The 23620-nt window shown below is 57.4% G+C and overlaps 2 protein-coding genes across 5 annotated transcripts in view; both read left to right on the forward strand.

Annotated features, from left to right (window-relative positions):
* Window positions 1–15831, forward strand: part of CUEDC1 (CUE domain containing 1) — a 21782-nt gene extending 5951 nt beyond the window's left edge. The window contains exons 2-12 of one of the 3 annotated variants that reach the window (XM_015646668.3): window positions 4681–4792; window positions 6421–6872; window positions 7352–7479; window positions 8305–8422; window positions 9818–10001; window positions 10564–10647; window positions 11392–11496; window positions 11929–12022; window positions 12193–12251; window positions 12584–12654; window positions 12865–15831. In XM_015646668.3, coding sequence (XP_015502154.1) covers window positions 6594–6872; window positions 7352–7479; window positions 8305–8422; window positions 9818–10001; window positions 10564–10647; window positions 11392–11496; window positions 11929–12022; window positions 12193–12251; window positions 12584–12651 — 1119 coding nt within the window. In that variant the 5' untranslated portion in view covers window positions 4681–4792; window positions 6421–6593 and the 3' untranslated portion in view covers window positions 12652–12654; window positions 12865–15831. The remainder of the gene's footprint in view (window positions 1–4680; window positions 4793–6420; window positions 6873–7351; window positions 7480–8304; window positions 8423–9817; window positions 10002–10563; window positions 10648–11391; window positions 11497–11928; window positions 12023–12192; window positions 12252–12583; window positions 12655–12864) is intronic. The other 2 variants (XM_015646670.3, XM_015646669.3) reach the window with 2 other exon arrangements.
* Window positions 15832–16638: 807 nt separating this feature from the next.
* Window positions 16639–19900, forward strand: MRPS23 (mitochondrial ribosomal protein S23). Of its 2 annotated transcripts, XM_015646667.3 has the most exons (5): window positions 17333–17455; window positions 17551–17718; window positions 18259–18336; window positions 18444–18567; window positions 19053–19900. In XM_015646667.3, exons 1-5 carry the CDS (start codon window positions 17403–17405, stop codon window positions 19209–19211), a joined length of 582 nt encoding a protein of 193 aa, XP_015502153.1. In that variant the 5' UTR covers window positions 17333–17402; the 3' UTR covers window positions 19212–19900. The 2 variants fall into 2 exon arrangements, with proteins under 2 accessions (XP_015502152.2, XP_015502153.1); XM_015646666.3 differs by lacking the exon at window positions 18259–18336 and having other exon boundaries at window positions 16639–17455; window positions 18391–18567.
* The last annotated feature ends 3720 nt before the right edge of the window (window positions 19901–23620 follow it).

Genomic DNA, 23620 nt, shown 5'->3' on the forward strand with positions numbered 1-23620 from the left:
TGCCTTTGTGGGATGCCCAGGGCCAAATCCTGCAGAGATGCTCTGGGGCAGGGTCAGCCCAGTCTGATCCTAGTCCATTCCAGTATGTTCCTGCTATGCAGAGAGATGGAGGGGAAGGGACTGCCTCTACTCAGGCTCTTTCTCCCTTTTTCCCTCCCATCCTTGAATTTCTGTGACCCTTGACCTATAATGGCAAATTAGCAATTGGAATCAGCCACACTAATTATCCAGGGAGTGGGGCTGACCCTGCCCCCAGCCAGGTCCATGTTCCCCAGCTACCCAAACCTAACCCAAAAATTGCCTGGCAGCGAGTCCTCCACACACCCTGCCCTGAGCCTGGTCCCCAGGGAATGCCACACACCTTTGTGCCCACAGTAATTTTTATTTTCTTTCACTCCCAGCTGCTTCCCAGCACCTTTGTGCCGAGCCAGGAGCACAGAGGGAGAAGAGGGATAAGCAGTTAAAGATGGGTTTGTGCGATGAAGGGTGCCAGGGGGACAACAGCGGGCACAGAGCTTCCCTCCTGCGAGCCTTGGGATGGGTAAAGTGAGGCAGGGAGTCGGGGATGGGTAAAGTGAGGCAGGGAGTTTGGGATGGGTAAAGTGAGGCAGGGAGTTTGGGGTGGGTAAAGTGAGGCAGGGAGTTTGGGGTGGGTAAAGTGAGGCAGGGAGTCGGGGATGGGTAAAGTGAGGCAGGGAGTCGGGGATGGGCCGTGGGCCATGGGCAGTGCTGGCCGTGCCCTTGCCGAGCTCTGAGCTGAGCGCTCAGCTGGGCCCTGTTTGATGTCGGCACTGAAAGGCAGGGGAGGAAAGGTCACCGACAGCAGCCACCTCCCGCAATAATCTTATATCGGCCTCTCTGCTTTGGGCCACCTCTTGGATCTAATTTATTACACCTTGATGCAAGATAGAGTTGAACAGAGTCGCAGTAAAACCGTACAAAGGGATGCCGGGTCACTTTAATCGCTCACACTTGCTTGACCTACTTTTTTTTTTAATCCCTTCCTGGAAACCTTATTTCATGTTTGAATTCCCTCAACTATTTTAGGAATGTCGTCCTACCAAGATCAAATTACCTTCAATGAAACCAGCGCAAGGCGGCCTCGCAAGGCAGGCGACTTCTGGATGAGGATCTAGTGCTGCCTCATTAATGTGGGCTTAGTTTGGGGCGGGGGCTGTGCTCCTGCCGTGGAAAACGTGTGAAAGCCGGGGATTAGCGCTGCACAATGCCGAGGGGCAGGGGGCTGGCACAGAGGGCTGGGGGCACCGGGAGCCCCCGGCAGCCCTGAGGATCCCGCACTGCCAGGGCAAGGTGGGTGCTCCGAGGGGTCCCCGGCACTGCCCCACCTGGCTCTGCAGTCCCAGCTGAGTTTAAAACCCCCCGGGTTTTTTATCGGGGTGTTGTTGGTTTAGGAGCCAGCTGGGTGCTTTGGAGAGCTGACATCTGGTCGGCTCACAAAGGGCTGCCATAAATCTGTCCGGGAGGAGGGCATGGCCGGCCCTGGTGGGAGAGCAGCCACTACATCTCTGCACTGTGGAAATTGAGTGTTCAGAGCTCCACGGGCTCCCCAGTAACGCAGAGACCACCTGGGCAGGGATGCTGACCGTGCTGTGCTGGCATTGGGATCTCTCCATGGCTCTCCTGGTTCCTCTGCACTTTTCCTTGGAGCCCAGAGGGGAATTCCCTGTTGCAGAGAGGTACGTGCTGCACAGGTTCCCAAGCAGGGCTTACTTGTGCTCGCCTCCCTGATTGCTTTTGCTTTTGAAAAGGGCTTAAACCCAGCCATTTTAATACGCAGTAGAACAAGTATTAAAGGAGATCCTCAGGTGCTTATTTGTTTCCATGAGAAAGGATTTGCTCGGAGCAATTTTCCCAGGCTGTGGGCCCAGGAGGGGTGCACAGCATCCCCTGAGGCAGAGAGGAAGGTGACAAGGGGATTTAGGAGAGACTGGTAGGGGCCCGTCCTGCACATCCTTGGTGTGTTTGGTGGTAAAGAATAGCATAATTTCTGTTCTTGATCATTTACTTTTCATCCCAATTTCAGTCCTATTATAGTGACACCTGCAGCTGCTGGGCAGTCACATTCCCACACTCCTCGTTCCCACATTGAGCAATCCCTGTGCAGGGGCCTGGCTGCAGCAGAACTCAGCACATCTGCTCTGGACAGAGCCATTATTTCTAGTTTAACATCCTTGAGTTTTGAGACTTCTTCCAAGAGTCTTCCCTCCAGGAACTGGGGGAGCTGTCAGCCCTTTTCTCCAAATAATCCTGTGCATGGAAATGCTTCTGCACATCTGTTCTGCATCCCCAGCTGAGGCACCACAGGCCTGGGCTTGCAGCCACCCCGGGATGGCCCTGGGGGCTGGGGGGACCCAGCACTCGGAGCTGCCACCCCCATCCCGGCTGCAGAGGAGGGTCCCGGTGTGTTTGCTGGGCTGATCCATGAACACAGCGTGGCAATAGCAGGGGACAAGGGGCTGGGCAGTGTTTGAGCAATCCCATCTGCTGGCTGAGCCGCAGCAGACTCTGGGGAAGGGAACATTCTCGTTTGCACTTGGTGCCAAGGCTCTTCCCTGAGCAGAGAGGGCTGTGAGTGATCAGTCCTGATGCTTTTCCAGCTGCTGGCTCCTCCGGTCAGGCTGTTCCTCACGGAGCCGAGCAACTGCTGCTTCCAGCACAGCATTCCCGGTCTGACCGGCCCCTGGGATTATCCAGCTGCTCTTCCCGGGCAGCTGAGGGCTGGCAGCCTCCACTTCACACCGTGCCTGCTCCAGAGCTTCTTCCCTCCATGGGAAGAGCCCATTTTTGGGAGGCACTGAGTGCCTGCTGCCTTGGCTGGGTGAGAGCAGCCATGCCCAGGCAGGATGCCAGGGGCACAGGAGGATGCTCCTCCCAGGCTGTGAGCATTATCCCTCCCCAGGAGCCCGACTGGGGCATTCTCCTGGCTCTGGTCTCCTCCTCGGCTCTGGCAAGGGCGGCTCTCAATTGTGCAAGTGACTGGAAGCTTGGGTGGGAGGAGAGCAGGGTGAACCCCTGGGCTGGCAGGGGGGAGCTGCCACGGCCAGCTTGTGTTTGGTTGTATTTTGTGCTTTTGAGTGGTGAGTTAAGGGCAGGGGCTGCAGCCAAAGATGTGCCGGTGCCTGAGCACAGTGTGCAGTGAGACAGCAGCTGTGGAGCTGTGTGGGAAAGTGTCCTGTGCTGTCCTGGCTATGCAGTGACACCAAAACACAGCGTTTTCAGCGCCAGCCCTGTCCCAGCGTGTGGAGGCACTTGGATAAAAGCTGGTGTGGATGTGGCATCGTGGCAGCCCCTCCTCGCCCAGCGCTGGCTCTGGGCCTGGCCCCAGCCTGGCACTGCCATGTCACTGGCACTTTCTCCATGGCACAGGGCGGTGCCAGGACAGCCAGCAGTGCTGGATGCTGAGGTGCCTCAGCTGGGGTGACACTGCCAGGACAGGAGGATTTATCCTGTGCTGTCAGGGCTGGTGGGGGCACAGGGGCAGTGCCACCACACCAGTGTCCCTGCTCTCTGTGACCTGTGGCACGGGGACACGCGGACCAGGAGCTCACAAAGCCTTTAAGCTCCTCCTGTGATGGGTGCAGCAGAAGGACGAAGGATTATGCCTGTGCCTGGGTTTGGTGGATGAATAACAGCATTCAGGGTCCTTTTGTGGGAGCTGTTGTCAGGCAGGGAGAAAACTCAACAGGCAGCAGCCGAAGGAGTCATCACAGCCTGGTTCTGCACAGGAGAGGAAGAGGAGCCCAGCCCGTGCCCCCAGTGGGCTGCAGTCACACGCCAGCTTCTTCTTTCCTTTTTGGGAAATCCAAAGGATTTTGCTTTCCCTGGCATCTTCCCAGCCCCTCACTGACATCACAGAAATAAGGGCTAGGAACATGTTGAGCCCCTTCCCCAGCTGCCACCGGGGTCCCGCTGCCCTCTCCACTGCTCATCTGAACGCTGCTGCAGACACGCAGGAATTGGGGAGGATCCTCGGAACACCTGTTGATCTTTTAAATCAACTCCTGCCAACAGGGCCACTTGCTTTTCCCCAGATTTTAACTCATGCTGATGTAGTGATTTGCATTTCTTTGGATTTGCTGCGAGACTTTGAAAAATGGGTTTAAAAGCCTTTAGGGCATGTGAACTGCCCTGGTCTGTGCCTTCAGTAGTCCCTGCCAGCCTCGAATTCCTGGGGTGTATCTCAGGGCAGGGAAGGTCCCAACACATTCCCTTGGGACTGTTTGAAGCCAGATGTGCAGCGGAGCCTTTCTGGTGTAAAATATCTTGTCCCCATCCCTAATTTTGTTCATCTTCTGACCTGGAGATTCCCATGGCTCAGCAGGTTGCTGTGCTCAGTCACACTGTCCAGCACTGCCAGGGAGCTGTCCCAGACTCGTGCAGTGTTGACCAGCACCTCCACAGAGCTGGTGCTGGCAACAGGAGCCCAGAGGGCTGGCAGGGGGATTGCCAGTGCCTGGCACAGCCATGGCCCTCATGCTTACAGGGAAGCCTTTAAAGGCACACTCAAGGTCAAATGCTGGGAGACAAAGATTCCCCAAACACAGTAACTTTGGTTACTTCATGGAGATCTGGGGATTTGCAGCCTGATTTTGGGGGGTTATTTTGTTATTTGAGGTTAGTGGGCTGGCACAGCATTGCTGAGCCTATGGTTCTCCACAGGAACTCTCATCTCCATCCGTGGATCTTGTGTGTGTATCCAGTATAAACCGTGTTCCCGTGGCTGTCCAGGCTCGTTCCCCATCCTCTTGGAGTAGCCAAATCTTGTAAGGAGGTGTGTACCCTGTGAATGTGTTACAACTCAATTTAATACGTGACTAAACCAGCCATGCAATATTGCAATTAAAGTATAATTCCAGAGGTGTGAACAATGCCGGCTCTTTGCTGGGAATGAGTCAGGGGAGCGGAGGAGGAACGGAGCAGCAGTGTTTTATTAATTGACTCCAGTGGATTTATTTGTCCTCAGTGAATAGAGCCGGGCAGAGCTGTCGGAATTGTTCCTGCTCTGCTCGCACAGCGCTGCTCCATGTCTGGCTCCTGGCAAGCTGATGCTGAGAATTACTGGGATGGGGACAGTTCCTGGCTGAGTGACCAGTTAAATGGATATAATTAGTGAGCAGGAGCGAGCCAGGGGCTCCTGGTGCTGTTTGGAAATGGCCCCTTGTGCCTGACTAATTCTGCTGCTGCTTTTCCCTGGGTGCTGTCCTGCCTGGGAGCACGTGCCAGGGAAGGTGGCACTGGATGGCCCCTGGCACTGTGCCCAGCCCAGGGACTGAGGTGCAGCGACTGGTTGGGTTCTGGTGTTAGCACAGGGCTGCTGCTGTGGTGCCTCCAAATGCAAATGCTTCCAGGATTACAAAAAAGCCAAGGAAGGAGAGCAGAGCGTGCCTGGAGCAGGAATCATCCCCATTATTCCTCTGGTTCTGAGCCAGAGCAGCGCTGTCCTGGGGATGGGAGTTAAGCAGTGTGGCAAAAAGTGAACTTCTCCCCGAGTTCCTGCTGAGTTCCCCGTGTATTACAAGTGTGTTTTATTCTCAGCAGCCTCTGGAAGCCTCTGGAAACCCCTTGGAGCAGCTCAGGGCTGTGGGCTGGCACAGGGGCTGAGCGCTGGGGACACGGCTGTCACACACGGTCTTGCTGGGCAGGGGAGAGCCCAGGTGACCTTCAGAGGTGACCGCTCCTCTTAATGGCTTGGAATCTGATTATACCATTTTGCTAAGAAATGTGCTTGGCACGTTCTTCTGCATTAAATACCATTTAGGGACAGTTATCCTGAAGTCTCTGCCTGCCGCTTAGGAAAAGGCCTTTGAAAATGATATTATGGATCAGAAGTGTTCCTGGGGTAATTCTGTTTCAAACAGTGGAGTTAATCCAGAACTGAATTTGGCCCTGCATTTTCAAACGAGAAGCAGTAGCTGTATAATCTGTTTATGGTTTTAAAGTGAATGTTAATCTTGGATTTGGTGGCTTTTCCAAAGGGTCGATTTGCCGTGCTGCACAGCATTTTAGCCCCCCGCTCTGACACTCTCTGAGCTGACTCCATGTTTTATTTTAAAGAGTGATTTTACTGTGTTTATAAATACATGTCAGACCTGGAAACGTTAAATCTGGGCAGCCCTGGGCAGTGGAAGTAATGCCATTTTTCTTGCCTTGCATTTTGTTGGTACAGCTCCTGGTGAAGCACATCCACGCTCCGGCGTACCGGGCCCGCCGCAGGGAGGGCTCATTCCCACGAGGATGCGGTGGGATGGGTGGAACAGCAGGGGAGCCTCTGGGTGCTGTCCCCTGGGTGACTCTGTGCCCTGGGTGACTCTGTCCCCTGGGTGACTCTGTGCCCTGGGTGACTCTGTGCCCTGGGTGACTCTGTGCCCTGGGTGACTCTGTGCCGTGTCCCCTCCGCAGGTGGGAGGATGCAGCCGTGTGCCGGGGGCTGACGCGCGGAGCCGCCGGCCGCGGGGAGCGGGACCCCCGCCGCCCACCCATGGTCCCGGCTGGCAGCCGGGGCAGCCCCCCGTGAGGAGGGCCACGGGCACAGCCGGGAGCAGAGCACGCTGAGCCCCCACAGCCGCCCCACCATGACGAGCCTGTTCCGCCGGAGCAGCAGCGGCGGCGGCTCCTCCGCACAGGAGCTCAACAACAGCCGCCCCGCCAGGCAGGTGCGGCGCCTGGAGTTCAACCAGGCCATGGAGGACTTCAAGACCATGTTCCCCAACATGGACTACGACATCATTGAGTGCGTCTTGAGAGCCAACAACGGCGCCGTGGACGCCACCATCGACCAGCTTCTGCAGATGAACCTGGACGGCAGCGGCTGTGACGACAGCTCGGACTCGGAGGACAGCATCCCCCCCGAGGTAACCTGTGAGGGGTCCCCTGTTTGGGCTCTGGCTGCCACAGCTGGCTTGCCATGAGTGGGCACCTCAGTCTCATCCTGCCTCCTCCTGCCTGCCCATGGTGCTACTCAACTGCTGCAGGCAGAGGTTTGAGCGCCTGGATGAGCCGGGCTGCTGCACCAGAAGTTGTCTTGGGAAGTGCTTCAGGCTCAAGCCAAGTGTCCTCCCTGCTCTCCCTTGCCCCAAAACCTAACAGAGACCCTTCTGCTGCTGTCAGAGAGACTCCCCGGGGCTGTGTGCACCAAAGGATAGGCTCACCTACCCTCTTCCCCTGGACCTCCTGCAGATTCCACCAGAACCCCCCTGTGTGCAGGTCCAGTGCCAGCAGGCTGCAGCAGCATTCAGCCTGTGCCATCCCTGTTTTGCTGCTGCACGTGGGGCCCTGGCATGCTGGGGAGCATTTCCCTGTCCTGCCCTCACCCCATCCTCTCACCCTGCAGATCTTGGAGCGGACCCTGGAGCCGGACAGCTCGGACGAGGAGCCCCCTCCTGTGTATTCCCCTCCCGCCTACGAGAGCCAGGTCTTGGGCAGCCGCTACCCCGGTGCCCCACCCACGCCCCCGCCCAGGTGAGCCCCAGCCCCGCACAGCTCCCGCTCCTGGGGCACCCTGTGCCAGCACACGGGGCTCAGCTGGCCTTGGCACGGCCCTCTGGCCCTGCTGCTTATAGGGCCGAGCGAGACAAAGCCAAGGGAGTTGAATGAAGCTCACAGCTGGCTCAAAAATGCCTGCGAGGGTCTAAAACACGGACAGCTGAAGGGCCGGAAAGCTGCTCCGGCAGCGTGTGGAATGGCAAAAATCAGCTCCTGGGGGCGGGGAGCGCTCGCCTCTGCTGGAAAACACCAGGTGCTGGGCAGCCGGCCCCGCTCCGGCTCCTCGGCACACACCTGTCCTGTGGGACAGCAAATGTGAGCCCGGGGCACCTCTGTGCCAGCCCCTGCCCTCTGCAGGCTGGCTGTGACCTCTGCTGAGAGATGTTTGTCAGCTTCGTGGGCAAATCCCTGCAGGGCTGGGGCTCCGCCAGGCTGGTTTTTGGGAGTCTCTGTGAAACAGGGAGAAGGAAAACCCAGCGTGCAGAGTTGCAGGGCAAGGCTTGAAATGCAGCTCCCAAAGATTCCAAACGCTGTAGGAAAGCCTTTCACTCTCCAGAGCTGACACTAATGCTGCAGGTTTGGGGATGTGCTGGGGTTTTGTGGTTTCCAGGACTGCTGGTGGAGCTGGGCAGGCCCTGCTGTGCCGGGCCCTGCTGTGCCAGGCCCTGCTGTGCCGGGCCCTGCTGTGCCAGGCCCTGCTGTGCCAGGCCCTGCTGTGCCAGGCCCTGCTGTGCCACGCTGCCACAGCAGGTGTTGCTGGGTTTCTCCTCACCAGAGGTGCTGCCTGTGCTTGCCCCGCAGGACGGACGCGCCCGGCCCCGGCAGCACCGCGCACTACAGGAACTGGAACCCGCCGCTCCTGGGCAACCTCCCCGAGGACTTCCTGCGCATCCTGCCCCAGCAGACAGCCAGCACACAGGTGAGGCTCAGCCACCCCTTCCAGCCTGCAGCCCTGCTCACTGAGGTGGCATGGAGCACTATCCCTGTCCTCAGCCACCCTGAGCTTGCAGCACCAGCACTCTGCAAGCAGCTGGGTACCAGGTGTGGACTAAACCAACAGTTTTTGGAGTGTGTCCTGTTCAAGACACTGAAGTGGGCAAGTTGTGAAAGAGCTCTCAGCAAAGCTTTGGTATTTTTCCTGCTATTATCCCAGTGATTAGTGCCAGAAATGCCACCATGCCATTAGCACCTACTATTTTCAATTATTTTAAGATCTTGCCTGGTGCTCTGGGGAGGAGCAGCAGGAGCAGGAATGTTCCTAAGGAGAGCAGCACTGCCAGGGCACTTGAGGGCTGCTATAGTGGAATTGGGGTGGGAAACCTAGTGCAAGCCAGAGGATTTGTCCCTGGGAAATCAGAGTCCTCATGTGCTCCATGGTTGTTTTAAGCCACAAGGTTTGGGTGCCTGCAGCAGAGCAGGCAACAGGCAGCATCCCATGGGGAACAAGGGACATCCAGATCAGCTCCAGCCACAATCCAAGGCATCCCTCGGCTCTTCGCTAGCACAGGAACCCCTAAATGGATCCATCACCCTTCTGGCATGGTGAGGGACTGAGGGGGCTGCAGGCACCCTGCTCCCCCCTCCCATTTTGTCTCCAAAGGAAGCCTGCCACGTTTTCATGAATGATTGCTCTGCAAGTTGAGCTCCACAGGCTCTATTACCTTTCTGGGAATAGGAGCGTGCCAATTCATTTGGGCTCAGGGGGAGGAGAGGAGCAGCTGCCCTTTTCTTTCCCCAGTAATTGTGTGCTTTTGCTTTTTATGGCTCTCTGGGAGCAGCTACAAATCAGATAAATATTGTAGGCAGGGATGAGGCCGTGCCGCAGCGCGCGGCTGTGCTGCTCCCCAGGTGCGAGGCGTGACGTGCCTCGTGCAGGGACGTTTGTCAGCAGGACATTGCAGACTCTGCTCTTTAGAGATGGGAAATAAAGCAGCCATGCTGCTGAGACCCTTCTCCTTCCTCCACACCAGGTGCTATTATGGCACAACCCCATGTTTTAAAGTTAAAACTCCGTGCTGGCCTGCACTCTGCAAAAGGAGCTCCAAAAGGTTCCCAGTGGGATGTCTGTCCCCTCTGCCCTGTCCCCCTTCCCAAGGGGCAGAGGCAGCGATGGCCTGTCCCCCATTGTCCCTTTGGCCCTGGGCTGTTGGGAAGGGGAGGGAGGGTCCCCTCGGCGAGCAGCAGCTCGTGGCCACCAGGGCTGGGGGAGCTGCGGTGTAACGGAGGGGCAGAAGGCCGAGCTCAGCCCGGGGTGCTGCTGCAGGGACCCCCTGAGCCTGGCACCACCCCAGCTGTGCCACGTTTGCCTCCCCAGGGCTCCCACAGCTGCCGGCAGCCCGTGCCACGGGGGCTGGGCCCGCGGGGCCAGGGCTCCCTGGAGCAGGAGCGGCGATGGAAGCAGTACCTGGAGGACGAGCGGATCGCGCTCTTCCTGCAGAATGAAGAGTTCATGAAGGAGCTCCAGAGGAACCGGGATTTCCTTCTCGCCCTGGAGAGAGGTGAAAAGGGCCTTCAGAAACTTCTGCTTTTTGGGCATGTGCCCTGCTGTGACACTGGCTGCTGGCAGCATTGCCCTGCCCGTGGGATCAGGGCTTGTGCCAAAGCAGAGCTGGTACAGGATGAGGCCAGGCTGGGGGCTGGCGGTCTGAGCTGCCTGCACTGGTGGGCTGCTCCCTGGACTCCTGCTCTCCTGCCCCTGCCCACCCCTCTGCAGCATCTCTGGCAGAGCCCAGCAGAATCCATAACAAGGAGCTTTGGAAATGTGCTCTGAGCCCTCCCCAGTCACGTCAGTGGTGCTTTGCAGGGTCCTGGCAGCACTGTCACCGCAGGTGGCAGGAAAACCACGGGTGTGCTCATCGTGGGCTTGTGGTGGGTGGGCAGTTCCTCTGCTGCTGCGGGCTCCCATCAAAGTGCTTGTGGGCTGAAACAAAGCCCCAGCTCCCTGCCTTGCCACCAGCCTGTCCCTCAGCAGCCACGGGGCTCTGAGGGGAGAGGGGAGCAGAGCCATGTGCTCTGCCTCGAGGGTCTGATCGAGCGGGCGCTGTGCTTTTTGCTTTTCAGATCGATTGAAATATGAGTCAAAAAAATCCAAGTCGACCAGTGTTGCTGTCAGCAACGACTTTGGTTTCTCCTCTGTATTATCAGGTAACTTCCAAGACAGATGTGAGCATTGTCTCTCCACAGCAGGATCCCCCACAGCCCCTGCATTCCCATCCCTCTGCCCAGCTGCCTCCAGAGTGTCTGTGGGGGGAGGAAACTGGTTGATCCCTCCCTGCTGCCCTCGCAGCACGGGAGAAGAGCTGGTGGGTCTGGGTGGGTGCTCCTGCCCTCCCCACGTAGAGGTGCTCCTGCATCCTGCCTCCATCCATCCCTGCCCTCCGTGCCTGGGCTGCAGCAGAGGATTGTGCCTGGAGGCATAATGACTGTTCCCGGGTAATCCTGATTAACCTCGGAGCAGAGCAGCTGCCCAGATCAGAATTAGAGCTGCTGTCTGTCGATGGCCCCGCACAGGGTTGGGCCAGCCTGGACAGCCTGGCAGGGCTCCAGCTGGGCTCACCGACCTGCCAACAGGGACATGGCTCTGGGGGGTCTCTGGTCCCCCAGCCGAGCTGGGCTTGCTCCTGACTCACAGTGCAGTACCCAGAGCGCTCTGGGGGGAATTTGGGGCTGCTGACCCTGGAGGGAGGTATTGGTGCTGGGACTGATCACCCGTGAGGATGTGCTGCCAGCCCATGGCTCTGCACCCCTGGGCCCAGAGGGTCCCCATCCAGAGCCAGCCCCACATGCCAGCACCTTCATCCCACCTGTTCTCACCCAGCTCTGCCCTTTGCTGGTGCTGGAATTGGGTCATGGAAGTGATTTGTCAGAGCCCCCCTCACCAGTGACCAGATGTTTGCCTCGCAGGTGACGTAGCTCCCTCTGCAACCAGCGAGGCCGGCGGTGCCGTGTCCGACGATGCCTTATTCCGAGACAAACTCAAACACATGGGAAAATGTGAGTGGGTGTGCAGGGCCTGAGCTGGCAGGGCTGAAGGGGAGCTGGGAGCGGGGTGGGCAGGGGGAGATGGCAGCGGTACCTGGCACTCTCCCAAACCTTTCTCTGAGAAGTCACAGCCTGCTTTTCCACCACAAACTAGACCAAGGTCCTTGGGCGGCCTCAGCTGGGCTGCAGCACTGGGAATGCTGGGAGGGGTGGGTAAGGAAGGTGGTGAAAATCCCAACAAAAGGGTAAAACATCAGCAGCTCTTACCAGGGACCGAAGTGTCCCTGTCTCCCTCTCCGAGTCTGGCAAACCCAGGGCATCGCCACACGCTCTTGGGGTGCGGGTGGCTCTCACACCCTGGTCCTGTCCCTCTCCTCCCCACTGCCCCTGGCACCTTTGGGAAGGGTCTTTGGGCGAGACCCTCACCCTGCTGCTTCCCTCCAGCCACGCGCAAGAAGCTGTTCGAACTCGCCAGAGCCTTCTCCGAGAAGACGAAGATGAGGAAATCAAAAAGAAAACACTTGTTGAAGCACCAGGTGTATCCTGAAAGGGGCTGCAGAGCTGTGGGGCGGGGGGGGGCCTCACTCAGGTGCTCCTGGGGTCTCCCCAAGGGCACCTCTGTAGCTGGAGCATGGGCTGGGAAGGGTGACCATGGTGCCGTGGCCACATCCTGGCCCCACAACTGGTTTTCCTTAGCGGAGGGCGCAGGATGGGGACAGCGGCTTCCACAGCAAATCTTCTGGATGACGTGGAGGGACATGCATATGGTAAGGAATGCTGTGCCAGGCTGTGCCAGTTCTGGGCGTGCTGTGCTTGGCACGGCTGGGTCCCATGGTGCCTGGCCCCGCATCACCCCAGGGCTGGCGCAGGTGTGAATGCCTGGCAGAAATACCCCTGTGGGCCAGAGCCTCCATCCAGTGTTCTCAGGCTTGTTCTGGTAGAAACTCCCCAAGTCCCACTGGAATTCTTACTCTGAGCAAGGAAACCCTGCCCTGGGGAAAGCTCGGCTGCCTCTCCTGGGGGCTCCTCCCCAGAGCTGGGACCAGGATGCAGTGGTGCCCTGGTGTGGAGCTGGCTACAGCCCCCTCCTGCCTTTCAGATGAAGATTTCCAAGCACGGCGGCAGCAGCTCCGGGAGGAGGAGGAGACGCCGAAGGCAGGGCAGTAAACGGTGAGAGGCACCTGGGGATGGATGATCACTGCAGTGTGAACGGCCTGGCCTGGCTGGAGGAGCAGCCACGAGCTTTGGGCTGGATCCAGAGCGTGTCTGGGTGGGGATGAGCCCCATCAGTGGCTGAGGGTGCCGTGGCTGGGACAGCCCCAGGTGCTGTCACTGTGTGGCTGAGGCTGAGCACGTGCTGTTCTCTTCCCCTCCCTGCAGGTCCCAGCACTGGGGGTTCTTGCTGGCACAGGACGTGCACGAGGCTTCAGCAGGAGATGGCTGAAAAAGGAAAATCCCACCCAACAAATCACCCAGATTTTGGCTGTTCCCCCTCTGCTGCTGTACTCCTCAGAAGTACAAGTATTGAAGTGAGGCACAAAGTTTTCTTACCAGTGGTTTGAAAACAACTTTTCCTATCCAGGAAATCAGCCAAAAAGGAAAAAAAAAAAGGAAAAAAAAAAAAGCGGGCAGCTGCTGCGAGTGGCTGCGGAGGAGCCAGGGGAGCTCAGGCTGGGGAGGAGCAGCCCCACCTGCTCTCTTGGTGCAGGAGGAATGAAATCAGTCTGAAATCAGTTGTACTAACGAGGATGCACTCACACGTGGGGTCTGCTTGGCCGGAGCACTCCTGAACATATCTGTAGTGGTCTGATGTAACTTCACTCTGCGCACACCGGAACAAAAACCACGTGAGAAAGGGAAGCTAACAGCTGTTGTCTATTATTGCTAGGAGTAATGAGCAGAGATTCAGATCAGGTAATAGTCAAATAATATAAAATGTTTATAAAGGAAAGGCCTTTTTTTCCTAGGCATTTCACTTTGAATTAAACCTTTGCCTTCGGCATTGCTACAACTGCCTTGAAGTTGGGAAGATTTGTGCCGCCGTGGGGCAGCACCAAGGGCTGGATTTCACACCAGTTTAACCCTCACTGATGGAGCAGGACACATCCAGCCGGGTCTGGGGTGCTGGGGGTGGTCCTGGAGTCTGGCAGCTCCAGGGATGCCCCCAGGGATGCTGTAGGTAAGAGGCAAAGCCTGAGCCAGGGGTTGGCAGGGCTGCTGGAGGTGTTTCCAGCACAGAGACTTTGTACCAGGGCTTGGGGGCACCGCTGCGTTTGGTGTGGGGCAGGAGCAGAGCCCCTGCCTCGTGCCCACAGCACCAGAATCCTGCAGCTCTCGGAGATGCTGTCAGGCTAAAAATAATTACATAAACAAATTCCTTCGCTGTGTAAGTAATGAGTGATGAGCGTAAAGTCAGAATTCGCTCCCGCCAGCACATTTTCTTCTCCTTTATCGGCACAGCGTTCCCTGCCAAATGCAGGAGGTGGCTCTAGACGTGCCTGTTTCACTCTGGCTCCCGCCAACCAGCACAAATGTTGCAGGATTGGAGCTGTGAAGGCGGCAGACGAAGAAGCCCCAGCCATCAGACACTCACGCAAGTGTTTTCCCTGCCTCTCCGTAGGGTTTGGTAACAAAGTCCCCCTTGCAGACGCTGGCTCCCGGCGGGCTCCTCTTCAATCCCAGCGGAGCCCATGTGCCTTTGAAGTGGACGCCAAGAGTTCCTCCCCCGCCAGCGCTGCAGCTGCTGCACCTGTTGAGCGCTGCTGTCCCCGCCAGCCGTGGGGATCGGGGCATCACTTCACGTTCTCCTGGTTCCTGGCCAGGGGCAGGGCTGCTTCCAGGTGTCTGGGGCCGCTTCCAGGTGTCTGCAGGGTCTGGGTGATGTCTCCATAGCACAAAACTCTCCTGCAGCACCAGCGCTCAGATGAGTTCCGGGGTGCCGAGGGCCAGGGCAGGATGCAGCAGGCTGGGAGCACCCTGGGATGCCAGCAAGCTTTGGGTTCCTAAAATCAGAGCAGCAGAATTGCCACCCCGGCCAGCCCACACCAGTGTCGGTGTCCTCTCCTTTGCTTTTGAAGGACTGAAGAGCAGATCCTGAGTCGTGGCAGCACAGTGACAGGTTTGGGCCAGCCCAAGCCACACTGGCTGTCCCACAGCATGCCCAGGCTGCTCTGCCCTGCCCAGGGAAGGATGTGGGTCTGGAGGAACACCTGGCTCAGGGTCCAAGGGGCTGTGGGTGAATCAGGGAATGGAAAAACCTCTAATCCCAGTGTGGGACTTCAATTCTGAGAGTGCTGAAGAGAAGGAGGGGCTGCTTCCCTACCCTCTGATGGCGCTGGGGGCTGAAGGAGGCTGCTGTTACTCCTTCCCAGTCCAAAGCAGCTCTGCATATTTGGAAGAAAATCAAACTTGGAAGCAGATCAGCTTGTCACCATTCCAGCGCCTCTTAGCTACCGAGGGCTTCAGTCCCAGCAAAGTTTCCATGAGCGCAGGAAGCACCAAGGGGCGGGAAGGGAATTCTGTCCCAGAGCAGGAGGTGCTGGCAGGAGGGCTGGGCTGGCCCGTTCAGGGTTCAGGGATGGGCTGAGCTTTCCTGAGGCTGGCACAGGGCCACAGGTGAGTCCAGCTGCACTGCTGGCTTCAGGGCAAAGAGGGGGACCCTGCCCCTCCCAGGCTGCTCCTTAGGGGACACGTCCCGAGTCACCTCTGTAAGCCAGCCAAGGCTTGTGGTGGAGCAGTCCCGGGCCAGCAGCTGCCTCTGCTTTCTGAACACATCCCCGAGGTGTCTGGCACCCTCTGCTCCCACTGAGAAAGGGACAGCAAGGAAAGGTGGCCAGGGGCCATGAGCTGGGGAGGGGACAGGTGGGTGCCAGTGCCCAGCCCCACTGGCTCTGACCCTGCACCAAAAACACCGTGGCCACCACAGGGCCCTGGGCACGGCTTGGCCACCACCCCCACCCAACAAGTTGCCCTGGAACATCCCAGGCCCAGCACAGCCTCTGGCTGATGTCACTCTGTAGCCGTGGCAAAATATCTTGGAGGCACAAAACATCATTTTAATGGAGAGGGGTTGTTTTTGTGTCCTGTAAAACACAAAAAGTCAGGTCTAAGGAGTGGAAAGGCCACAAACCCGGTTGGGAGCCAAAATGCATTTCTAACATAATAATGTACAATTCTCAGTGATGTTTGTATCATTTCTCTACAAAAAAGTTTCAAAAGAACAAAACAAATTATCTGTGACGTCTGTGAGTGTGGTTATTTTAGAATTTATTTCCGTAAGTGATCTTTTTTCTTAAAGATGTTTAATAGTAATTCCTATAATAAAGTCCTGTTGTACTCTAAACACTATATTTTTTAACAGTGTATTTTTCTGCTCTTTACAGGGGGAAGAAGAAAGAAAGGGGGCTGGGGAGGGAAGGGGCAGCTCTAGCCCAGCTCCAGCTGTGCCCCTCAGATGCAAACGCCCCAAATCTGCCCTGGTTTGCTGCCTCCCTGCTCCTGATGGGGCTGAATTTGTGCCCAGTGATTTCCTCAAGAATCCAACGAGCCATCCCTGGGGAAGCAGCCCTGGGGACAGCGGCAGGGCTGGGGGGCACACACAGCATCCCCCTCCCCTGCAGGGATAGCACAGGATCCTCCTGTCCTGCGCCAGATTTCGTTTCCTGGCAGGATTGGAGCTTTCCAGCCTCATGTGTGGCTCGGAAACCTTCCCTGTGAAAGAAAAGCCTGGAAAAAGTCAAGGTATTCTTGCCTTAAATCTCAAAAGCATCGAACGCTGGAGAAAGCCTCGGTGCCGTGGGGAGTGCAGAGCCCAGGGCCTGCCCAGGCCTTGGAGCAGCTCCAGCAGCTCCGTTTGGAATTCCTCTCCTCCGCAGGGACTGGAGTTTCGCTTTCCCAGCGTTTTAAGGAAAGCAGCAGCTGAGAACATCCCGGGGCGGGCTGGGGATGGGGCTGGAGGTGTCCGAGCCCGGGGATACCTGCTGGCTGCCAGTCTGCCGTGGAAATTTACTGCCCCCTTCCTTCGCCAGGCTGCGGGATGGAAGCAGGGATGCGTTTTCCTTCCCCTCAGCTCATTCCCAAGCTGAGGGCTGCACCTAGTGACCAGGAAAGGCTGGCTGCAGGAAGGCTGTGTACACCGGGCCTGGCTGCAGTGTATAAACCGAGCTTCAGAACACACACCGGGATCGTGTGGTGCTCGTGCTGGGGCTGCCCAGGGCTCGGTCCGGCCATGGACAGGGCTGGTGCCGGTCCCACCGGTGCCGATCCCACCGGTGCCGATCCCACCGGGGCCGATCCCACCGGGGCTGATCCCACCGGTGCCGGTCCCTCTCCCCACTCTCCGGCGGCCGAGGCCCAAGGACTTTCAAGGGTGCTGCACTTGATGAACCCGCAGGACTTTTCCAGCCTTAAAGGTTCTACGAGAAGCAGCCCCGAGGCTACCGGGGCTGCGGGAGCGCTCGGGCAGCGCTGGCAGGGGGCACGGCGGGACTGTGGGGGGCTCTGCAGGGACACGGGACTGTGGGGGCTCTGCGGGGACACGGCTGGGACTCGGTCACGGCTGCGGGTCCCGCTCGGGATATTCCGCGATTCTGTGACACGGCACCAGCAGCGGACAGGAGACGAGGCTCCCACGAGCCCCGGCACTGCTGGTGGTGCCCGGGCCGGGGCAGAGGGTGCCGAGGCAGCCCCGGCCCGGTCCCGTCTGTCGCGACAGCGCCGGGGGCGGCCGCCAAACCGATGGGGGCGATCGGGCTGCGCCGCCGCTCGGCCAATCGGCTGGCGCTGCCTGGGCACCTTCTCCCGCCGCCGCTCGGCACTCGGCTACGTGCCCTGGCGGCCGCTCCGGTTCCGGTTCCGTTCGGTTCCATTTCCGGTTCCGGCTGTGGGGCAGCACCGGGCCGGGCTCCGGCGGGGCCGCTATGGCCGCCATGGCCGGGAGCCGCACGCACAAGATCGGGAGCGTGTTCAGCCGGTGCGGGGGGGGGAAGGTTCAGCGGGGGCGGGGGTCCCGGATTTCCCGTGTGCGCGGCCCCCTGAGCACCTCCCGCCGCCGCTTGTCCCCCGCAGGACGCGGAACCTGGTGCGCCTCGGGCTGCTGGAGAAGCCGCTGTGGCTGGACGTGTACGCCGCGCTGCCGCCGCTGCGGGAGCCCGTGTACCGAGTGCCGCGGCCGCGCTACGGCGGCGCCCGGGACCGCATCGCGCCCATCTTCTACCGGGAGGATTCCGTGCGAGCGTGAGTGCCCCGGCCCTCCGCCTTCCCCCGGCCCTCCGCCTTCCCCCGGCCCTCCGCCTTCCTTCCCCCGGCCCTCCGCCCTCCCGGGGCTGTCCCAGCCTTCGCTCCTGCTCTGCTGGGCTCGGTGCCGCTCCCCGGGCTCGGAACGGCGGATCCCTGCCCAGCACGGAGCTCCGGACCCGCTCTGACCCGCGGCTCGTGGGTTTGAATTTATTAACGCAATTATATTGACGCAATATAATTGAATTTATTAACGCAAAGAAAACAGCTGGGACGGAGCTCTGTAGAATGCCAAAGTGGTTTGGGCTGGAGGGACCCGAAAACTCCTCCAGAGCCGCCCCTGGCAGGACAGGGACCCCTCCCGCTGCCCCGGGCTGCTCCCGGCCCCGACCAGCCTGGGCCACTGCCACCTGTGCACAAAGGCTCCCGTGAAAAAGAGAAATAGTGATAGGAATGCTCTTACTGCACCCTAAGTTAACTGATTGTTGCCTGTTTCCTCTGGGTTGAGCTGCAAAATCTAAACTTTCTTTTCCTGAGCAGGAGGTTTTACAAAGTTTATGGCAATGGCCCCAGACCTTTTGACCTGACACAGTTAAACTTCAAATCTACTTGCCAGAGGTAAAATGATAATTAAACCTGAAATGTCTCTGAGACTCCCCTTTCCCCCTTCAGGCAGTGAACCAGAAGGTTATTTGTGAGTGTAAAAAAGCAACTTTACAATCCAGGTTTGTTGAGAAATACAATGAGCTGAAGGAAGAAGGGAAGATTGAAGAGGAGAAGTTGTTTGAAGAAACAGGAAAAGCCCTTTTAGCCAGTGGGATCGTTTTACAGAGAAGAGGAGTAGATAAGGTGAGTACTGAATATTCACAGACTTACTTGGCTGGTGGATTGAGAAAACTCCACTCCCAGGCCCTTAATGCTGAGTTGGCCTGAAGAAAATCCTCAGCAGAGCAGTCACACACCTGGTGGTCTTAAAATGTCTTTGCTGTGCAGAGAAAACTTTCCTCTTGGCCATGAACATGTCTGGCCAAGGTTAAGGGATTTGTGGGTCAGAAAAGATGATTTCTGGTGAAATTGAGTAATCATTCAAACAATTCATGGTGTGTTTGTATAAAGCATTTGGAACTTTGTATATTTGTTGTTGTATCTTGAATTATTCAATTTTTTAGCTGGAGGTCAGCAGCCTCTCTGGGGATGTCCTATTGTGCCTCCACAATAACCTCAGCATGAATTAAACGTTTTTTGGACACACAGAGAGCTGTTGTTCTCCTCAGTCACCCTTCAGAAGCTTTTCCCACCCTGTTTCACGGGATTTTTTCTGTCCTTTCCTGCAGGTGGCCCAGCAGGAGCAGCAGGGTGCTGGATCCAGGGCTCCTGCCTTGCAGCTGCAGCTCCAAACGGTGCTGGAGGAGCTGCAGGAGAAGAGGAAGGACGGGAAGGAGCAGCCACCAGAGCTGGCAGGGGCACAGAAGGAGAATCCCTGTCCCTCCTGACAGCCCTGCTGAGCTGCCAGGAGCCACCCTCCAGCCCTGTTTTGGGACATTTCCCCGAGGGAACAGGATCCATGTGACACATTCCCCTCTGCCCAGCTCCACACTGATAAAGTCACAGATAATCTTACTTTGTTTTTTAGGCTTCACGACTGTTTTCTGAAATCGAGTTGCAAAATACCAAGTCTAAAAGCGGAAATTTAAAAACATTTTCTTTAAAAACTGGAAGTTCTGCCTGCTCAGGTGTCTGGTTTGCAGTAGTGAAGATGTTTCCTGCTGAGGGAATGGCAGATCCCGTTTGATGTATTCCAGCAGCTGTCTGAAGTGTCATCTTTTTATAGCTGATTGAGGAAAGGTGCTGATTATAGAAGTGGTGTAATGTGCTCTTCCCATTCCATCGTTTGCTTAAATTCAGAGCGGGATGAGGTGTGGCAGTACCAGATAATTGGGAGCTTTGCAGGTTTTTAGTGACTCCTGATGAAACTGGTCACCTTTGAAGTGTGATAAGGGGTTCCTGCTATTAGCTGAGAGAAGGGTGGTGCTGCTTAGGAAACAGTCACTGGCAAGCTGGCTTGGAAAAAAATAACAAGCAATCTTCCTGGGATTAGGAGGGAGCTCTTCCTGTGTCTGCAGATGCAGTGGCTGGCTGATCTTTCATTAAACATTTTGGCTTGGGCTGTATGAAGAACAAACAGTCTGTTTTGTCTCTTTTCTTTTTCTTTCTGATCTTTTTGTGTGTGTTTTTCCTTTCATTTGCTATTCCTTAAAATCCCAGACTGCCACCACCCCCCACTAACAGGTGTAAGTGATGTCTGACCTCTCCCTCCCTGCTCAGTTTAGTGCTGCTGCTGCTGCTGTGTGTGATGCAGGAAAGCTCAGTGGCAGTGAACAGCAGGCTGTAGAAATGCCCATGCCTTGGTTTCTGTGCCTTGGTTCACTCCTGGAACTGATGTGATTGCAGCAGAATCACTCAGTTATCCTTGGAAAGTCAAACTTTATTCCCAGTTCTGTTCTTGTAGCTCGAGAGAGGCGCAGGGTTTTGTTACAGGGAGCAAAAATCCCTCTGTTTTAGCACTGATCCATTCCAGATCAGCAAAAACATTGAATTTAGAGCCCTGCCAGAGCCTTGGGGTGTGCCCTGAATGAGTTGCTGTGCAGAGCAGGTGAGACAGTTGGAATTGGTTTTATTTTGTGTTGAAAAAAGTCACAGAGGGCGGCTCTAGAGGCAGATGCCCCCCAGCTGGACCAGCCTTCCCGACTGGGGAGCCCTTGGGAAGCGAGCACTTGGATTTTCCCTCGGGCACAGCTCTGTCCTGGGGAGGTGGACTGAGAGACCCCTGAAGGGTTTTTCCTCCTCTGGAATGGCTGGGAAGGTGATGGTGACCAGCTGCAGGGTGTTAATTCCCATGGCCACAGGGATGGTGACCAGCTGCAGGGTGTTAATGCCCATGGCCACAGGGATGGTGACCAGCTGCAGGGTGTTAATGCCCATGGCCACAGGGATGNCCACAGGGATGGTGACCAGCTGCAGGGTGTTAATGCCCATGGCCACAGGGATGGTGACCAGCTGCAGGGTGTTAATGCCCATGGCCACAGGGATGCCCACAGGTGAGGGCGTTATGGGGTGATTGCCTCGTGCCAGGGAGCCAAACCCCGGCTCAGGAGGTGCAGAGGCCTCGGGTTAGAGGAGCAGCACACAAGGTCTGTGCTCCACACCCTGCCCCTGCAGGAGCACTCTGCACTGTGCTGATCGTGGGCCCGAGGCAGGTATGTGGCCAAATGTGCGGGAGAACCTGGAAATCTGTCTGGGAGCCTGTGTTTCAGTAGAGAGGGGAGAGACGGGGAGAACAGGAGCCTTGCCACGGTGTGAGTGTGGGAATTCCCTGCTGGAAGCTGCCAGGACACAGCCAGCCCTGGGCTGAGGCAGGGGCAGGTCTGGTTGATGGAGCAGTGGTTGGAACGTCCTGTGCCGTGGATTTGTTGTGTCTGTGGGTGTCGGGGAACACACGGGGCTGCGAGCCGCAGAATTTGTGCAATTAAGATAAAACCAGTTAAAGCAGTGAGTTTGAGCGGCGTTTGATGGGCGCGCTGGAACTGCGGGAATGCAGTGCAGAGGCTCTGGGCACAGGCGGGCGGGGTCTGGGTCTGTGTGTGCGTGTGCGTCTGTCTGTCGGGGTGTGTGTGTGTGTGTCTGTCTGTCTGGGTGTGTGTGTGTGTCTGACTGTATGTGTGTGTCTCTCTGTCTGTCGGCGTGTGTCGGGATGCGTCTGTCTGTCGGGATGTGTGCGTGTGTCTGTCGGGGTGTGCGTGTGTGTCTGTCGGGGTGTGTCTGTCGAGGTGTGTGTGTGTGTGTGTGTCTGTCGGGGGGTGTGTGTGTGTGTCTGTCGGGGTGTGCGTGTGTGTCTGTCGGGGTGTGTGTGTGTGTCTGTCGGGGTGTGTGTGTCTGTCTGTCGGGGTGTGTGTGTGTCTGTCTGTCGGGGTGTGTGTGTGTCTGTCTGTGTGTCGGTGTCTGTCTGTCTGTCGGGGTGTCTGTCTGTCTGTCGGGGTGTGTCTGTCTGTCTGTCGGGGTGTGTCTGTCTGTCGGGGTGTGTGTGTGTGTCTGTCTGTCGGTGTGTGTGTGTGTGTGTCTGTCTGTCGGTGTGTGTGTGTGTCTGTCTGTCGGTGTGTATGTGTGTGTGTCTGTCTGTCGGTGTGTATGTGTGTGTGTCTGTCTGTCTGTCGGGGTGGGTGTGTGTCTGTCTGTCTGTCGGTGTGTGTGTGTTTGTGTGTTTCCCCGGCAGCAGGAGCAGGGCTGATGCTCTCGCAGTGCGGGTTCCCCGTTCCGGTCCCCCGGCGCTCCCCGCTAGGTGGGAGCCGCGCTCCGCTCCCGGCGGCTCCTCCCGAGCCCTGTCCGGGCGCTGCGGGCACGGCAGCCCGGCTGCGGCTCCGAGCTTTCACCACAAAGGGATCTGAAAGGCGTCGCGCCTTCCCCTGGCAGCGGGGGATGGAGAGCCCCGGTGCGGGATTCCTGCCGTGGGGAGGCCGAGGGATGCTCCGGGACTGGCCGGCGCAGGGACAGCTCCTGCGCTCCGCTGATGTCCCCGGAGCCTCGGCTGGGATCGAAAGGCTCGTTCGCAGTCCCACAGCCCGGCCCGGAGCGGCCGTGTGACCTTTCCTGGGCCGGATTCCTGACCTTCCTCCCGCGGGGCGGGCGCTGCGGGTGGCAGCTCCTGGTTTAAGGCTATTTTAAGTGACGGTAAATGCCGAAGTACCGGTTACACGGAGCCTTAATTCCTGAGGCTCCGGAGCCGAGACAAGCACGGGCAGTGACACCTTCCACAGCTCTGACAGCCGGGCTGAAGGTTTTCCAAGGCCAGCTCCTAAAAATAGGGGCTTCACCCGGAGGTTTCGGGGTGCAGAGCTGCCTGCCCTCTAGCAGGGCACAGCTAGAGGTGCTGTGGGGGCCTGGAGGAGTCTCCTGGGGATGATGCAGTGTCCTTAGAGTGATGTTTTCCCAAGCAGTGCCAGTGCAGGAGGTGTCCTGCTGGAACAAACACCTCCAGTCCCACAGATCAGGGCTGCAGAGCCGGGCTCTGAGCTTGGGCACTGTTTTAACCCACAGGCAGCTGCTCCCAGAGCCCTGCTCAGCCCCTTCACGTGTTCCTGGGCCATGGATTATCTGCTGGTATGTGTTGAGGGCAAAGGAACTAAGGATTTAATAGGATCAGGTCTAATGTCTGGAGCAGCCAAAATAATTCATCAGCTTTGCTGGAAAAACTGGTGATCTGACCTTGCCAATGCCAAGCTTCAGCGAGGCAGATAATGAAGGGTTTAAAGAACATAGCTCCAAATAAGATATAAAATTGTTGGCATTGCCACTGTGGAATCACCTGGGATTTGCCTCTGTCCAACCCTGCCTGCACACACACACATTTGGTCTTCAAACCTGCCGCATTTTGAGCTTTGGAATATTCCAGAAATCCATATCTGTTAGGAAAATGGATGTGGAATTGGAGCAGGTGCTGCACTGACATGCTGTGTTTCCACACTGGAGAGGGGGTGGCACAGAAGTGGCTCCTGCTTTGCAAGACCTGGGCACTGTCAGCTCTGCCACCTGCCTGGTTCTGGTTCTAAATTAGGGCTTTTAACAAATTTGGATTGGTGCTCCTTGTGGTGTTTTGCTTCTGCAGCACCAGCAATGTCCACGGCACAGTAATTCCTGGCCCCAGAGTTCTGGGATGTGTGAGGTGCAGGAGAAAACCCCTGGGCAGGGCAGGAGGGTCAGAGCAAACCAGTGAGAACAGCATCAGCAGTGGCTGAAGAAGCTGCTGGTGTTTTATCTGTAAATGTTAAGTACTGACAGGACCTGAGCCCCTCGTTGGTCACTTCTGACCCAGTGATGGCAGCCAGGGCCAGTTTGGCCGGGTCAGCTG

The sequence above is a fragment of the Parus major genome, chromosome 19 (assembly GCF_001522545.3).
Source record: "Parus major isolate Abel chromosome 19, Parus_major1.1, whole genome shotgun sequence".
NCBI classification, from domain to species: domain Eukaryota; kingdom Metazoa; phylum Chordata; class Aves; order Passeriformes; family Paridae; genus Parus; species Parus major.

What these genes read in the sequence shown, in the direction of transcription:
- MRPS23 (XM_015646666.3), top strand. Translation starts at nt 16,712, where the DNA reads ATGGACAGGGCTGGTGCCGGTCCCACCGGTGCCGATCCCACCGGTGCC. An exon ending in CGGGAGGATTCCGTGCGAGC is followed by an intron (nt 17,719 to 18,390) that starts GTGAGTGCCCCG and finishes TTCCCCCTTCAG; the next exon opens with GCAGTGAACCAGAAGGTTAT. An exon ending in AGAGAAGAGGAGTAGATAAG is followed by an intron (nt 18,568 to 19,052) that starts GTGAGTACTGAA and finishes CCTTTCCTGCAG; the next exon opens with GTGGCCCAGCAGGAGCAGCA.